The 18,139-nt window shown below is 37.1% G+C and overlaps 1 protein-coding gene across 1 annotated transcript in view; it reads left to right on the top strand.

The window, feature by feature from the left end:
* Nucleotides 1–17,493, top strand: part of LOC104909670 (HEAT repeat-containing protein 5B-like) — a 23,652-nt gene extending 6,159 nt beyond the window's left edge. Inside the window, exons 2-10 of the mRNA XM_010706956.2 lie at nt 194–431; nt 1,106–1,366; nt 1,644–1,771; nt 1,949–2,093; nt 5,625–5,894; nt 7,288–7,512; nt 9,943–10,094; nt 13,016–13,229; nt 14,677–17,493. Coding sequence (XP_010705258.1) covers nt 194–431; nt 1,106–1,366; nt 1,644–1,771; nt 1,949–2,093; nt 5,625–5,894; nt 7,288–7,512; nt 9,943–10,094; nt 13,016–13,229; nt 14,677–14,981 — 1,938 coding nt within the window. The 3' untranslated portion in view covers nt 14,982–17,493. The remainder of the gene's footprint in view (nt 1–193; nt 432–1,105; nt 1,367–1,643; nt 1,772–1,948; nt 2,094–5,624; nt 5,895–7,287; nt 7,513–9,942; nt 10,095–13,015; nt 13,230–14,676) is intronic.
* Nucleotides 17,494–18,139: the final 646 nt, after the last annotated feature.

Below are 18,139 nucleotides of genomic sequence, written 5' to 3' on the forward strand. Positions count from 1 at the left end.
GGATCGGTGCATTTTGTGTTATCTGAGTCAAAATTCTAATTTGATCTGTCATATCAACTCATGTCTTCCAGCGTAATAACTTCGTATAGCATTACATTATTACGAAGTTTATTACGTATTGTCTGTGTTTTTTTTTGTTTTGTTTTGTTGTTTTGATTTCACGATGTGAATTTTTCATCTCTGTTTCTCCTAGGTGTATGTTGTGGCAATGAAAATTAAGAAAGAAGCAGAGACCAAACCCAAACGTGTTTTGAAGAGTACAGAGGAGGATGAGGATGATTTTGGTACAGTAGACGAGCTGCCACCTGACAGTTTGATAACACTTGTACAGCCAGAGTTGCCTTCACTTAGCCGTCTCTGGTTAGCTGCACTGAAAGATTATGCTCTTTTAACCCTACCAGCTGAATTTGCTACTCAGCTTCCACCAGATGGTAAATACTAAAATTTATTTTTGTGTTGGTTTGAAGAACAAAGTAAACCTCCTGGCTGATTTATTAGAATTCTTTAAATTGTTTGGCAGGTGTGATTTTTTTTTTTTCTGTTGAACAAAATGATGCATGTGATTTTTGCCTTTGTGTAATAGAAATGTATGCCTAAAGTTTGTGTGTTGAGTTTTTCTTTAATCTACAGTGAAAAATTCTTTATCTGATTCACAAAGATGATTAAAACAATATTGTTGTAGAAATAGAAAACAAAACAGTGCTTTTTATAGCTGTAATACTTTGACATCAAATGCAAAAAGATGTTTACCTTAAGGAAGCACAGTCCATCAGATTACAGTGGATTTGGTCTTACAAAACTTGAGTGTTCTGTGTGAAAAAGGCCGTGAGATCTGATGTATTTTAGTGCAACTCTTGACTTTCTTCTTACTGCTCCATCACAGCCATTGCACTTTGTGAGATGTGCTAATGTTACTTCTTCAGACAGTGTTGGAATACACTGTGACTATGAAGGGTTACATCTGAATATCTACATGAGTAAACACAATATGAGTAAATAACTAAGAAATTTGGAGTACATGCTTTTTGTCTATTATTTTAGAGAATTTCAGGGTTTACCTTTGCAGAGAATTTCAGAATTTATCTTTATTTTTCTTATTTAATAGGAGGAGCATTTTACACTCCTGAAACAATTGATACAGCTAGACTGCATTATCGAAACTCTTGGGCTCCTATACTTCATGCAGTGGCACTTTGGCTAAACAGTACAGGTTTTAGTGCTTCTGAGTCAACAGAAGAGACTGCTGCAGCAATGCCTAATTCACAGAAACGTGCCACATCTATTATGTTAAACCAGACACCTGGGACTCCACCTACCACTAAATCTTTGCCAGAGTTGAACAAAGATCGAATGCACTTAATTTTGGGTAAGAGCTATGAATTTCCTGCGCAGTACCAGCACGTTATGTTATGAAATGATATGGGAATAAGAAAATTTGTTTTATTTAAACCGAGGAATTTAAAAATGCATTGTTTGTCTGGACAGTGATGTTTTGAAATATCTGTCTCTCTCTACCTCTTGTATATTTCACAGCTTTGACAGAGTATTTGTCAGTGTGATTTTTATCATTTCTATAGAGTAGTTGTGATGTAGTTGTGTATAGCTGATGAAGTGAACATTCTTCTAATTACTGCTCTTTTCAGGTGTTAGCATACAGTTTCTCTGTTCCCCAAGACCTGAAGAGCCTGTTGAACATGTTACATCTTGTTTACAAGCACTTCACACTTTATTGGATTCCCCTTGTGCCAGGATCCATATTGCAGAGGATCAGGTACTTGTATGAGCATGATATGTCAGTTAGCTTTCCTGGGTCTTGATTTTTCATTTGTGATGATTGCAAAACCTAGAATTATTCTTGTGCAAGAGAAGTATCTGCTTGGTCTAAGCAATTGATATAACAATTGAGAATTGTTAAGCCCTAATTAGATTGTGTTTTGGTTTCTTGTAGCTCCTTGGTGTTGAACTCCTGAATGTGCTTCACCGACTTCTCCTGACTTGGGATCCTACTTCAGTCCAACTATTGGTTACAGGAGTTGTCCAGCAGATAGTAAGAGCAGCTCAGGATTATTTGCAGGAAAAAAGGAACTCCCTAAGTAAGACTTTGAAAACATAGCTTGTTTTGTAGATTAAAGAAGCAATGGGTTTTCATGTTGGAGGAGGGTCTCAGATGCATTTGATGGTGGTTACACTAAGGAAGAAAATGCTGTATATTCCACAGATGCTGTAGCTGCATTCATAATATTGCCTGCTGATTTCTTAACTCTTGTAAGATGTATTTTCTCCTTCCCCTCATAATTCCAGTGGTCATTCTTTTCGCGTCTCATTCTCTTGAACGTGAGTGATGAAAATTATACTCAACAAACAACTGTAAGGTCTTAGTAATACCTAGTTTCATGGAATCATTAGGATTGGAAAAGACCTCTAAGGACATGTAGTCCAGTTGTTTCACTGATGTTTATCTATTGACTGGATCTTAGCATTTCATTGATTTGTGAAGTTTAGTGGTTTGGTCCCCTGTGTGTTGGGTCCTGTGGTGCGTCCCTGTCAGGACTGGCTGGCATGAGGTGAGCTATTTGCTACTGGAACCAGTGTGAAAACTTGATTACTAACCAGGAGTTCTTGTCTGGAAGTGGAGTGGACTGGCATCTTGGTTCTGAACTGTCATGTAGGGTGTGTCTTCAACCAAAAGCTTTGAGAACAGGGTGTGCAAACATGAGCAAGGACAGATGTGCTTGTGCCACCCAAAAGTCATTCTCAAGACTGTGTAAGATGCTTGAGTCAGCAAAATGATGGCAGTGACAGGCAGCAAGATACAGTCAGCTTATTGAGGAACAGTCACCTCTGGCACATCAGAAATCTAATGACCTGCCTTGAAATTCAGATGAAACTCCTAATGTGACTGTACTCGAGGTGCTTGTCCATGCAGGGCTAGAGGTGAGGTTGATCTCATCTCTGGGATATGAAGGAAATGCGTGTGAAGGTGAGCAGATTGTGTAGTGTCTGGAAAGCCAAATGGGAGAAATGGCATATTCTTCACAAAGATCTTGCAGAGACAGGAGCCCGAAATGCATGCCTCACATAAGGATGGACAGCCAAAGGCTATGCTGGAATATGGAGCATGGGACCCCTACAGTGGTGGAGACTGCAAGGTTGTGGCATCTAGCAGCAAAAAGCTTTCTCTTATCTCCGTTCATCTGGTTAGAGAACATTGTAGGACTGTCAAGAGAAAAACAAAGTGTTGGAGTAGGCATCTGGGCTAGACATTCTTTTCTGGATCAGAACTAGTACCTGTAAAAGGGGACTGAAGGGTGATACAGCAGTCAAAGACATCTTGTTTGCCACAGACTGCTTAATCAAGAAGAGGTGATTTAATATGGCTTCATCCAACTGGAAGAAGCCTTCCAATCACAAGCCTTGCGAGTATTATGTAATCTTCTACCATCCCGGCATCTGTGGGAAGGGTAGCTCTACAGAGTGTTCTGGGATACGTGGACCAGTAAGTTTGCCTTGTGTGTGTTGAAAGATTTTTTGGAGTTAGTCCCCTTGGAAATAATTTCAGAGTTCAAGAATGTCATTGGGAAAAGTTAGCATAAACTTACTATGGGTAAATAAAGTCTAATTGCCTTCTGTGATGAAATAACTAGCGTTAGATGTAGGGAGAGTGGTGGGTGATTACTGGGTGAATAATGTTGCTAAAGTTGTCTATATCATTGAAAAACTGGAGAGATGTGGACTGGATAGGTGAATCTGTGCATGGCTGCAATGCTGAATACTCAGCTGCTTTAGAAGAATGTGGCCAGTAAGTCAAGGGAAATTTTCTTCTCATTTAAGCTTGTGAAGCCGTGTCTGGAGCTGTGTCTTGTTTTCTCAATCCTTTCTTTCCTATCCTAAGTAAGGAAGATGTTGACAAGGTTTTAAGTCCAGTGAAGGTCCATTAAGATGCTTGGGAAGATAAGAACGGCAGGATGAGCAAGCTGAACTTATTTGGTGGCAGAAGAGAGAATTAATAGGTGATTGAATGGCAATCTCCCCTTCTTAAAGGAGACTTGAAGAAAAGGGCAAGCCAGACATTTCTGAAAAGAGTATGATGAGATGACAAGAGACAATGGATAGAAGTTGCAGAGAAATCCACACAGGATATGAGGAAAAAGTGTGATGCCATGGGGGTGATGAAACAGTAGAATATGTACCTAGAGATGTTATGGAATTTCCATGTTTGGAGGTATGCCAAGCAAGACCCTGAGCAATCTATTCTAGCTTTTGAGTTGGAATAGAGAGCAGAAGATTGGACTCAAATGACTCGCAGAGGTCCCTTTCAGCTTCAACTTTTTCTGAGATTCTCTGTTCAGCTGGTATACCTAAATTCTGTTCCTTTACTTTTCCTTTTATTTAGCATCAGTGAAACTTATCCTCGCTTCTGCTAATGTGTCGTATTTCAAGTTCTGATGTTCTGCTTAGGATCTTTGTTAGAAAATTGTTTGCTTCTACTTTACATCTAAGTACCCTTGATTAAAAGTATTAGCATCAATCCAGATGCTGCTTTCTGAGGTACTTTTAGAAACCTCTTTTTACCGAGCACCTTTCTGTTCAGTTGTTCTTTTACCATTTATTTAAAAAAAACTCGTATTGGGTGTACCATTTTCCATCTTTGCTTGTTAAATTGATTTCCAAGTGGCAACATGGCAAATATTTATTGTATCTGGTTAATTTAGATCTACTATGTTTTATTTTACTTCAAGGAAGAAAAATAAAACTTAAAGGATGTGTTTCTTACTAAGGAAAACTACTATATGGTTCTGGCACTGTATGCTGTTAGGAGAAAACTTAGCTTTTACCCATTTTCTAAGTGAAAACAGAGAGGGGATTTTGTTAGAATTTGAGGAACCAGCATAGCTAAAATGTAAGCTCTGTTCCTTCATGTGAATTAATTGAATTGTTTGCTATCGGTCTGGCAAGTTGCTTTTTTCAAATCAGCGAATGTGAAAACTCTCGTAATCATTTAAATTCACTGGGGCTCTGTGAGGATAGTTCAGGCCAGCTTTGATGCGCTGAATCTCTGTTACTGTTTTATGGGAGAAGGCAGGACTGCAGCTGGCTGAGCTGCCGTTCAAAAGAGAGCCTTTCTAAATTGAATGCACTGAAATTGTGGAGTTAAACATAGAATCCTACTATGCTTTTCTGTTCTCTTATTTCATGGTCAGCTTAGGCTGAAATAAGATTTGTCAGTGTTGAACACTTAATTTATAGCCATTAAATTAAAAAAAAAAACAAAACTGTAATGGCTATTTATTTGACAGTCATTGCCTTTAATTTTGCCACTAGAATGAAAAAAAAAAAAAACTTGCTGCATTTTTATTTTGTTACTACTACTTTATTTCTAGTTCTGAATGGGTCTTTAGAACTATTGCTGCAATTACAATTATTCTAAAGCATCTTAAAGCCCTTTAAGTCCTTCAAACTAGAACATTTATTTTGACATGAGTCGTGTTTATAGTATCTTTGTTTGAAGCAACTGTTTTCATTGGATTTTTAACTCTTTTTTTTTTTTAGTTGTTTTGTATAATCTTTGATAGGGAATCTCTTTTTCTAACTGTATCCTCAGCCATTATTTCCTTTTTTTCCAGACGAAGATGATATTGGAGAAAAAGAAAATCCTCTCTCTTTAGGAGAGGGAGGTGAGAGTGGTGGTCTTGTACCTGGAAAATCTCTAGTATTTGCAGCCATGGAATTGCTTATGTTTATCCTGGTACGACACATGCCTCATCTAAGTTCCAAAGTGTCAGATTCTCCAAGCCACATTGCTGCCAAATCCCACCTTTCTGAGGAGAGTGCTCGTCTTGTGGCTGCCACTGTCACTATACTGTCTGACCTACCTTCTCTCTGTTCTCCAGCAGGTAAAGTATTGACAAAGTACGTGAATGGTTATTGTGTGGGACCTTGTGAGCTTATGATACTAAAACAAAATTAAAATTTTATATGATGTATAAGGTCATCTGTTGAAAATGTTGCTTAGGTTCTAGAATAAACTAGGAGCTCAGGCTTCTCCAGTGGTTCAACATTAAGAAAATGGCTTCAAGTCTGCATGTGTGCTGTAAGTTTGCTGAGGAAATGAGCTCTATATCATTGTTTCTTTTTCCCAGTTCTTCTTTTTTTCTTTTTTCTTTTTTTTTTTTTTTTTCCAAACCTCCTGATTTTGAAGCCTTTTGACCAATTTTAATCATGTTGTGAAAGATTGACATCTCAGAAGTAATTAAATTCCTGGGAAGTTCACAAAAAGCAGAAGTTTGATGAAAAAGCATCACACTGAGGAAAAACTAGCACAATTTAGCTCTGCTGCACTTTGCTTTTCGGCCATTGGCTGTCAGTCATCCCAAAAGTAACTCTAAACTAAATAAAGCTTTCTTCTGTCCAGGGAGGCTGTCACAAAGGGTATGCATAAACTAGAGTAGCTGCACTTATTGCAATTGCAATTATTGCAGTTGTAAAATACACAGATATGTGGGAAGTTTCAACAGATGTGGAAAAATGAGGCACAGAAAAGATTAAGAATTAAATGTGGAAAGAGACTTAACTGTCTGAAATGAGTTGTAGCTTGATATTATACACCTAAGCCCATTAGCGCCCTTCTTTCATTCCTGCACTTGCTTGGAGTTTGTATGCATTGTTGAAACTACTTTTAATGAAGATCCCATGTGTCTAAAGTCAGATTGTGTATTTGACCAGTACTTCTTGAGTTTGCCCAGCTTGCACTTTTAGGGCTTGCTGCACAAAACTTAGATTACTTTTCTGATGAAATCAACAGCTATGATATATAGGAGGTAGGATCACTTTGTCTCTTTTATAGAGTAAGCAAATGGTTGCAAATTTTACCCAAGACATGAAACACTCTGAACTTCCTTCTTACTTCTGAGGCTTATAATACACACCTGCTTCCTTGGAAAGTCCTCTGACTTGGATACCTGTTCGCAGATCTGTTATTGTATTTTTTTTTTTTTTAAAGACCTTAGACATATACAGATGCTGTTTCAAGATATTTAACTTTCTGATGGCATCCATGAGAGAGTCTAACTCCTTTTTGCCATGTAGGGCAATCCTAAAAGCTCATGATATACTTCCAGAGTACTGGTGAATGAATTTGGTGATAAAATACTGAATTCCACGTACTACTTTGTTACCTGAATTGCAGTTTCTCTTTCTAGCCATATATATCCCTTTTGGGAAAGCTGAAGAAGTTATCTACTGCACTGTTTGGAAATAACTTCAGAAATTCTACTTTATCTTGTTTAGGTTGTATGACAGTCCTGCCTACTATCCTATTTCTGATTACTAGAGTATTGAAAGAAACAGCTGTAAAATCAGCAGACAATCAGGTCCCACCTCCAGTCAGTGCAGCACTTCAAGGGATAAAAACTATTGTTACTCTTCCAACAGTCAAGACTGATGAAACTCAAAACCAGTGGGCAAGTCTTATTCGCAGTACTTTGGCATCTATCCTGGAATACTCACAACCTGGTAAGTGATTCCTCAGTGCAGGAAACCTAAAACAGAACTGGCTTTTGCTTTAATGAAAAGACAGGTATTGTACCTGCCTATAATTTAACAGGTTGCATGCCTGAGGATTGGGAGTTAAAAGCGGTGGATAAATTGCTTCTAAAACTGAAATGGAAGGAAGATCTGAGTGCACACAGCTTAACTAGCAGAAGTCAGTAGGTTGCGTAGGAGATGAGCACAATGTTGACTAAGAAAATACAATTGTATGTTAGAAGTTTCCATCTCAGTTGTGTCCTTGTTGGATCTTGGCTTTGGCAGTATTGGTCATAACCTCCTATTAAAAATGTTGCCGTTTGCAACTCCAGGTAGTTTTGTACATTAGTTCAGGCTTCTCTCTTCCAGTTTGAATGCCGTTATAAAGTAAAAAGTTTATGCTTTAGATTTGCATTTAGGATAATTATATCAGTCTTCATAGTTTCAGTGCCTTGTTTCTGGAATTTGAAATCTTCCTTCTGATATCTATTAGTGTTTCTGACACTGAGTGAACATCTTGCAAATAAAATCTGAATGAGTTCCAAGCTGCATTCGCATCATTTCCTAGGCTATGCCTCAATTTCTCTGATTACTGGCAACTCTAAGCATATTATCAAGGCTGGAACAGACCATAATTTCCACTCCTCCTTTCCTTTTTCCACAGGATACCAGCTAGGTTAAAGCAAAAGGGAATTTAGTTACCAAAACAGTGTTTGTAGAAAGAACCAATCTGTTTACTGAGTCTAATTGTTCAGTGCAGTACTTGAACTCAACACCTTGAATTAAACCTCAGAAAAGCAGTGTATATCTTATAAGCGCTTGCTGACAAGATTTGTGTAGTCTTAATGACAGTAAGTGTTAATGTGTATGAAGACAGCAATGGATAATTGTGGCAAGGCTCATGCTAGAGTAGGAGATTTGCAATTCTGCTGCAAGCTGTCAGTGGTTAGAAAAAATCCTACTCCTGCCAAAAAAAAGCCTGTTATCCATTGGCAGGATTTCTGCTGTGTCTTGTTTAGAGAACTACAGGCTACTTCTGTTAGCTCACATTTGTGCTTTGCCTTGCTCTTCAAAAAGTGAAAAAGATATAGTCTCAGCTGCATGGTTAGCAAAGAGAGAGACAAAGATTTGTCATTCGCTTAATGGCAGTTCAGCCAAAAAGACATCCCATTACATCCCTGAGGAACCATTTATAATCTGAAGAGAAGCTTGAATGGAGTTACTCATGTGAGATAGGTAATTGCAAATGATCCTGAAAATGTCTGAAGGGGAAGGATCGGTGCATTTGTGTTATCTGAGTCAAAATTCTAATTTGATCTGTCATATCAACTCATGTCTTCCAGCCATTTGTTACTGTTTCTCCAGTTCACCTTTCCACAAACATTACTGCCTTTATGCTTTATGCAGACTTCCGAAATTTTTCTCAGTTCCTTGCAAGAGTGTAAATTTTCCTGTTCCTTTCCAGTCTTCTTTGAACGCATCATACAAGAATATAAGCAAGGTCTATTGCATGCAATTTTGTTTCATAATTCAAAGAACATTAAAATTAAGCAAAGCCCCCCACAAAAAAGCACCAACAGAACACCACTGTGTTTCTCACTTAATGTTTGGAGTCATTTTCTGAAGTGAGTTTTCACATCGTAGCTAAAGCCAGTCTAACAGCTAGCTGATAACTGTAAAAAGGATGTCATGCTATCCTTGGTTTTGCTGACTATATAGATGTTACTGCTTTGGTTCTGCTCTCCCTTGAGAGTCTTAACAATTTAGCTAACAAAACCAGCAGAAAATTACTACATCTTCTTTTCCCCTGTTGCTGTGTCTTCAAGAATGATATCTATGAAGAGCTGGTGCAATCAGAAAAAGGATGACAGTTGCAAGTACAGATGAATTTGAAAAGAAAGAAAAGTTAAAATAGAACTACTATTTTTTTGTTTGTGGCAGGTAGATGTCAGATCAGTCTATCTGTTATGTAGAAGCTCATGGTAAGTTAGAGTTGTTGCTGTGCTGGTTATCAGTTCTTGACTCTGCTGAATCAGCTGAAGAGAATAAAAAAGGGAAGCCAACTATTTTTAATGGGAAAAAGATTTCAAAAATACATTTTCACCCTTTGTTTACACATGGGAAACAAAAATGTAGCTTGTTCAGAGAAAAAGTGTGGGTGATATTTTTGGCTTGCTATTTGTTTTGGAAAGTTTGAATCGCTTTATTAAAAGAGCCTTTGGAAAAGAGTTGCTCAGCTTTAAATTTTCAGTCACAGTCAACAACAACAAAAAATGTAATGAGTAAATGTGTAGTTGTATGCAGTTGCAAGTAATTTCAAATACATTTATTTTTAAGTTTATCTGCATTCTCTGGGTTTTACTTTACTCTGAAAAGCATTCAGAATTTATCTAACAACCTGTTTGGTTTTTCTTTCAGAAGCCACTAAGCCTGTTCTCGATGAAGTAAGCGTACTTACAGCTATTGCTCTCTTTCTTTGGTCAGCAAGCACTGAAATAATTGGAGTACAGTCTTTACAGAATGGATGCATAAACAGATTTAAAAATGCATTAAATTCCAGTGATCCTTGGGTAAGATCATGATACAGGAATTTGAATGATATACAGCTGGAAAAAAATAGTAATAGTAATAGTAATTGTAATATGTTTGCTATGTTTCCTGAATGTTTTGTGGGAGCTTTACTTTAGAGACAGATCCTGCTTGTCAAAATAACTAGAATTTTCAGTGATGCATTATAGAAACTCCATAATGAACAAAAGAAACCAAACAATTTACCTTTTGGTAATTTCTGTTCATGGCCTTTTGCCAGGTTTATGACTTGCAGCCCTCAGAAAGAAAAAACCTTTGAAATGTTTAACAAATGCAAAAGAATAGTTACTGGAGATCAGTGACAGTTTTATAGTAAAACTGATCTATTGTAATACAAACTAAACCATGTTTTCTGCAGATAAAATTACGACCCACATTCCTGATGAACTTTGTTCTGCACAAAACCTATGCTTATTTTAAATGTTCATACAAAATGCAGTTGAGAAAAATCTGTTCTGTGGTCACCATCAAAGGCATCTACAGCTTGTGAATCATCTTTCTTGATTTCTCTTCTGTCCTTTGGTTTGTCTTTATGAATTTTTTCTAAATTATCTTCTTACTGATGAGAAACAAACTTTTAGCCTAGTTTTGCTCAATCAGATTAATACACTTCATAGTTAAGCTTAAGTGTTCTAGCCATGTATTAGTTTGAGCAGCTATATAAATCAGCAGGTAGGAACTAAAAATAAGTAAAATAAATCTGTAGTGTTTCCACAAGCATGTGCTGCAGAGATTCCTCAGAAGAAAATGCTGACGCGTTTATTGTCACATCAAGACATTTAGAATCATCTTCGGAGCAAGAATTCTTTTCTTCATCAGGCCTGGTATTTTCCAGCAGGGGCAAGAAACTCAGTTGGTTCTTTGCTGAATCCTAACTTTGAATGAAAAGCTGCTTAAGATTTTAGTGTGTGAATGGAAGTGTCAAGTCTGTGAAGTGGAAACTTTTACGTCTTACTCTCTCTCAGCTCTGAATAAACACACAAACGGTGAAAAGAAGTACATCTTTGCCCACCCTGCTGGAAAGCTGTCAGTGAGCAGGAACTTAGAACTAATTCTGTAATTCACAGGAAATGCTTTGACGGGAACCAGATTCTGTCTAATCTCCTCACTGATGTGCAGAGCAAATACTCTGTGATGCTTGTTGTTGGTTCACTGTAGTTTTTAAATATAAAACAGTCACTGCTGAGTGCAGTTACTAGACACTTATTTATAATAGAAGCATTGAACCAATTAGGAAACAAATAAAAAACGACTCTTTTAAAGAAATACCACTGTCTTAAAGATACAGAAATATTTTTGAAACTACTACCAGTTGCAGAAGACTGAAGTGATAGATAAGCTGCATAGTAGTATCTTTAAGGCAAGTTCATTTTCTGGAGCTGTAGGCTAATTTTGATAGGTCTTTCTCTCTTGATGTAATTAGTAAGTTTTACAGGAAAGTGTGCCTTAGAAGAAGCCCTGGTTTTACCTCTCAGGAGTTCTTGGAAAACTTCTCTGAATGTGGAGTAGTCAAAAGTTATATACATACACATACAATTGAATATGCTTTAGTGAAATTCTGCTGTCAGATGCAGTTGTAAAACTGCACCTACTTCAACTATGGATGTAGTTTAAAAAAAAAAACAAAAAACCAGTCCATTACTCTTTATTTTTACATTTAATAACCTTAACAGCTAGTCAGGAGTTTTCAAAATGTAAGCAGAAAGAGGAAGAAATTACTTGGAGTAGTATGGAGTGTATAAGGGAATAATTTATTGAAAATGGCCAAAGATTTTTCTCCCAGTACCTTGCACAGCATATTTTCTACCATGGAGCTCTATTTAAAAAAGCATGGAAATGGTATTTGAGGAACTGTTATTATTTCAGGCTTCAAACATTAAGCTGAACACAAAACTTGCAGTCATATATTAACAGCAAAGTGAGCTGCCTAACTTGTGTTTTCTTACTATTAACTTATCTTTTATTTAATGTTTTCATTTATGCATCTCTTTTTTCCAGTTATCCCCTCACAGATCACTGTGTTTAACAATACTTAGGAATGTTCCTATTCAGAACATGCTTGATAATTTATCCTGTTCTAGTTTGAGTTTGGTTTGAAAACCTGCAGTGTTTTATCCTCGTACTTGCTGTGGGGTTTTACCCTTTCAAAGGGTCAGCGTTGTCTGTGTGGCATTTTGGAGCAAGAGTTTTTTTGAACCCAAATCACGTTCATTCTAAACAAGACTATCAGTAAGTTGTTTTTCCCAAATGTTAACTTTAATGTTTCCTGCTTCTAGTAAGAAAAAGGAGGGCTGGGGAAGGAAGAGAAAAAGGAAAGATGGAAGGAGAAGGTTCTGTGATCCAGCCTGCTCTATACCTATGTCTATATTTTTATGTTTTTTTTATTACCAGCACAAGATGGAGACACAGAAGGAAGGATGTACCTGCCACTGCTGGCCACAGCCTTGGCTTATGTTAGGGCAATAAGATCATTTTGAGATCTGAATCATTTTTATAGACTGTGTAACTCATCTGAGACTGGAAAACTATGTAATGATTTTGAAGATACTTAGTGTTGATAGTTACGAAACTTTAAACTGTAGTTCTCTGTGGACCTATGTGATTGTTTAATATGATGCTAACTGTCCCTTTCTTTTCTGAGTTCGTGCTGACCACCATTTTATACCTGCAGTTAACTCTAATTGCCTTCTTTTATTGAAAAACTGAGCTAGTAATATTTTAGCAAACAGCCTATTTTCTTCTTTCCCTTATTCAGCATATCTCCTTCCCACTTAATCTGTTTTGTTGGGGTTTTTTTTTTTGGAATCACATGTATCTCACACACATAGATAGCTGATTGTATTAGAATTCCTTGAGTTAGCAAGTAACTTGGAAGACAATGTATTTATCTTGATTTGATTAGGTTCAAGCCAAGTGTTACCAGCTTCTACTTTCTGTGTTCCAACATACCAATCGCGCTCTGTCGACTCCATACATTCATTCATTGGCCCCTATAATGGTTGAGAAGTTGAAAGCTGTGGAAAGGAACCGCCCAACAAACAACCTGGAGCTGTTAGCAGTCCAGGAAGGAATTAAAGTCCTTGAAACATTGGTTGCCCTTGGTGAAGAGCAGAATAGTAAGTATTTAGTTTTACTAGATAAATGTGTAATTGTAAAATAAAATGTTGAACATTAGAACTCTTGTAGGTTGATAGCATGCTCACAAAAAAAAAATGCGTAATGCACTTTCATAATTTCATTACTGGAACTTGTGTATACACAAGCTCACATAGCATGTACAGTGTAATATGCTGTAGCATTTCAGTTTCTGGTAATTCCGAAGCAAAATTTAAGTGTGAATTGAAGTAGTGGTATTTTCTTGTATTTAAACATGAATAGAACATACTGTTTATATTTACTTTTTCCTGATGTTAAATACTATTTATTTTAACATCATTTTTATCAGGTTAGTTCTACCATCTCAACAAAGCTTATTTAAAGAGACCGAGAAATAAATTGTATTGGTTGCAAGATCTAGATTGTAGATGAAGCCTTCTGTTTGCTTTGGTAGATAGAATACAGTCTTCATAATTTCTTTCTCTTCACTTTGAATAGCTGAAACAATATAATAACTGAAAGATTTAGCCTGCAGATATTGAACTTAATCTGTGTTTAAAGTTTAAATTGTAAAAATGTTACTTTTTTTTTTACCCCAATACATTCCTGTTGATATTTCTCTTCATTGATGATAACACTAAATGTATGTTTTCTTGAGTGCCATTGTGCACCAGCCTAGTTTCTAATGAATAAAATTGGAGAATAACTAAAGTGAATGAGGAAACAGAACACTTGATTTTTGCTAATGCTGACAGGAGGCAAGAATATATGTGTTGTCAAAACCTCTAGGAGGAAATGATTAATATTCTAATAGCCTACAGAATTTTCTATAGATGACTTCCATTAGTGTTGAAGTTCTCCAAAAGTTTCAGTTAACATGTTACACGTTTCAAGGATTACTTGTAGCCAGGTTAGGAAGAAATATTAGTCCTACTGCTTTGGTTTTGTTGGTGATTGTTGTTGATCTAAAAGTAAACTCTGTGCTAGTGGCAGGTCTTGTTAGCCCAAGTATTGTTACAGTGCTATTTTTTAAAGTAGTAGCTTTCAAGATGGAGTTGCATGGTGAAAACAGTTCAGTTATGTTCAATGGTTGCTTTTCCAATTCAGATGAATTTTGTCTTTTTTGGCAGTTTTTAAAGTCTTTAATAGCCATTCTACATTTTAAGATCTGTTATCTGTGATCTGCAATTGGATTGTGCAAAGACACTTCTAAAGATGTCAGGAACAAAATAACTGTGATGAACAATAGTAGAAATGAGAAGTACAAGCCTGACAGGCAAGATTGGAGTGACCAAATGACAGGAAGCACTCTGTATTTTGCTTATTTTTGATCTGATCATTTGTAATTACTGAGCTTATTGTCAATTCAGAAAACAAAATTCACATCTATCAGACTAGAAACTTTTTGTTACTAGTTCTTTTCGTTTCTTTCTGATCTGATTTTTTTTTTTTTTCTTTCACGTTTAGGAGTCCAGTTGCTTGCGCTTCTTGTTCCCACTCTGATCTCCTATTTATTGAATGAAAATGCCTTTGCTTCTGCATCTCCAGCATCTAAAGATCTTCACGAGTTTGCCCTTCAGAATTTGATGCACATTGGACCACTTTACCCGCATGCTTTCAAGACCGTAATGGGAGCTGCGCCTGAATTAAAAACACGCCTAGAAACTGCAGTCCGAGCTAGTCAGGCCAGCAAGGCAAAAGCAGCTGCTAGGCAACCACCACCCACAGTACATTCCACCCCAACAATTAAATTGAAAACTAGCTTTTTTTGAATTACTTCTATTATTTTTGGACTGTTAAATTGTCTGAAGCACTACATTATCCCTGATATGTTACTGCAAATAAGTCTGTAATTTTGTGTAATTTGTATCTTAAAGGCTGTCTAATAGAGCTTTGTGTAATTATTTGAAATCTGTGCATTACAAGGGAAGTGGCGTTACTTGTATTTGTATAGCTTTTTGAGAAATTGAGTGTGATCATATTTATGAATTTGCAATATAAATTATCCACAAAAAAAAATCCACCCTGTTCTCTATCTCATGAAATCCTTTTATTTTTTAAAAGAACCCTTAACCTTTCTGAATGGTGTTTGAAATCTGGTGGCTGTTATTGTACCACTGTGCTGACACAGTGGGGATGCAAGGAAGAGTGGAAACTGTTAGGCGGTACTTACTGTGTACATGGGGAATGTCAAGAGTAGAAATATGCACTCTTTCCTTTTAAAACAAACTAGGGAAGAGGACTGCCTGACACTGTAGAACTTTTCTGCTTGCATGGAAGTGAGAGAAGGAGGGAAAAAAAACTTCCAGTCTTTCTGAAGGTTAACAGTCAAGCATGCTATGTAATGAGTCGTCTTTTCTTTATGTGGTGTATCTTTCTTTTGGGTCCATTTTAATGCTTGAATAAAGCACTACAAGAGTCTAATGCCCTATTTCCTCTAAGATAACAACATAAAAAACAAAACAAAAACAAAACAGTGCATTAGAAATTTATTTGATAAAGAGGACTGCCTGCTGTCTGCATTTGTGTTGCTGTGGAACTTGGCCCTTGCAAGGTGCAGTGTTAGCAGTCTCTGTATTCTGCCAAACACTGGTTAAAAATGATGGCTATGTGTACTGCATGTTGTTCAGATTCTAAGATATTTACTTCTTCCTGCAAGATTTTAATATCATTGGAGATGTAGTCCTTGATAAAGTTTGCAGAACCAAATGACTTTGCACCTGTGCTGACTGTAAGGGAGCAGAACACAAAAGTGAGCAAGGCCCTCCAATTTTACCTTCTCCTACCTGGCTTTTTTTTTTTTTTAAATATGCATGGCCTCCCCTCACATTTGAGTGGGTCTGATTTGTTGTTTTTGGATCTGAAAGATAGCTCAAGTGCTTAACTAACTGTACAGAACAAGAGCTCAACTCCCAGTGGTCATGTCTGCCTTCTGCCATATCTCCCCCTTCTGTTAGCAGAGGTACAGAATCATGTATTTTCTTGTATACACAAGACTGACTCACATGAAGATTTTGACACTGCTATTGAATTTACAGAGTTCCATAGGGATCTTTCTATGCATATTGCTTTATAGAGAAAAGTTTTGTAACTGGAAGACTGGGCTTGGACTACTGGGTTTCATGTCTGATATTTTTCTGGATATAACAGGGCTCTGTAGAAACTCTGTATTGTAGGAGCTTCTACTTGAAGCCAAATATAACAAAGGATAGTAAATAGAAATGAGCATGGTTAATAGTTGATTGAAATATTTGTAGGTTGTTATTTTTGTGTAGTCACTTGCCTCTCATCTGCCATAACAGCTTATGTAACCTTTTGGGTACCTATGCAAAGTGAAAGATAATGCTCTCTTGCCCTGATGTATTGGATGTGGGTAAAACATATAATATAAATCTGAAAGCTTTTTACTTCAGTGATTGTTTTAGTACCAAAGTGAGAACAAGAAGTTTGCACCAAGGCAAGAGAAGCAAACTAATATTTCAAATGTCTTTTTCATAAGCATGTAAAGATTAACTTTCAAGTATTTTCCAAAGTATTTTCCATTTCCTACTGCAGATAGAGATGCATGCAGCAGTGAAAATCATGTTGTGCAGGAGGAAAAGGATTTCACTGTTCTCATCCTGTCATCTTTGTATAGTGGGATTTAAATTCATCAAAGTTTATCATTTTCCTATAAGTGTTTCAAATATTACAATGCTCTTTTGCTCAGCAGTTGTTTTGAACCCCCTTAAACGTTTGAGAAAGTTCCATTAAAATGTTCAGGAAACTCTCATTGTAGAATCGATCACAAAATATTTGCAATTAAAAATAAGGAAAGTCAAGAAGTTCTCTTCCTTGATAGTTCAGTAATTGATGACTGGTGTTTGCTGGAAAGTTTTTTGTTTTTTTTTAAATCTATAATCAAGTCTGTCTTTACCTTAATTTTTTCTATCTCATCCCTTTGTTGTTTTATTCACATTCTAGGTAATAATAAGATGCTGAACACAGAAGAGGGGTGAGGTGAAGTGTAGTAATCAAGTATGGTGAAGTCTGTAGAAAAACAGTAGCAATGTTGGTGAAAGGGAAAACAGTCCTGGGCAGTTGCAGAGGGATTGGGAAAGGAGAGGTTTTTCTTTGTACGCTATGTGACTGTGTACAACAGGTACAACCTTAATTTGTGTATGTGCCTCTCTTGTTTCTGGTCTTTGTTTGGTTTTGTTGCTCCAGACACAAAAAGTATAACTGCATGATTTTACATCGGAACTTTTGAATCAAACTTCATTTGATTAAAAAACAAAACTTGAAGAGTTGGTCGTGCTTCTTGTTCTTCCTTCTGTTTTTTGATTGTCCTCCTATTCATCTCTTTCTTCATTGCTGGCCTTTTTACTGTGTGTTTTCATGAAGCTTGTTGCTATTTCCCCTTCACTTCTTTCCTCTCTCACCACTGTTTCCTTCCTTTCTCAGTGAGACGTGATGTTCTGCCCTGTTTCTTCAAAAAGTTTCCCCCACAAAGCATTCCCTGTGGTGGGTTCTTGTTCCCCTCTCATCCCTGATCCTTTCTGTCAGCTCACGTGTTTATCATTCCTCTCTTTAGAAGAGATAAGAGGTTATCCACCCACCGCAGTCCCACCTCCTCAGGGTTGGTTACAAAGCAACAAACGCAAGTTCAGAACAGCCAGAAAGAAACAGGAAGCACTGCTTGAGCAAGCGGTGTTGCGCGGGGCCTGTTTCTCTGTGCTGCAGGCTGAGCACGGCCCACAGCATGCAGTGGCCACACCGCTCTCCTGCATCGCTTCTCACATGGAGCTGATGGTGCTAACATAGGGCATGCTAGTGATGTGCGTCTCTTTAGAAAGCTCTTGTGCTAATGGAGCAAGCAACCCGTCTGTGTATGCCTAACAGCTTGTGCCCTCAGCCCATGCTGTCAGCATCAGCCTCAGGAAGTCTTGTT

The sequence above is a fragment of the Meleagris gallopavo genome, chromosome 2 (assembly GCF_000146605.3).
Source record: "Meleagris gallopavo isolate NT-WF06-2002-E0010 breed Aviagen turkey brand Nicholas breeding stock chromosome 2, Turkey_5.1, whole genome shotgun sequence".
Lineage (NCBI taxonomy): Eukaryota > Metazoa > Chordata > Aves > Galliformes > Phasianidae > Meleagris > Meleagris gallopavo.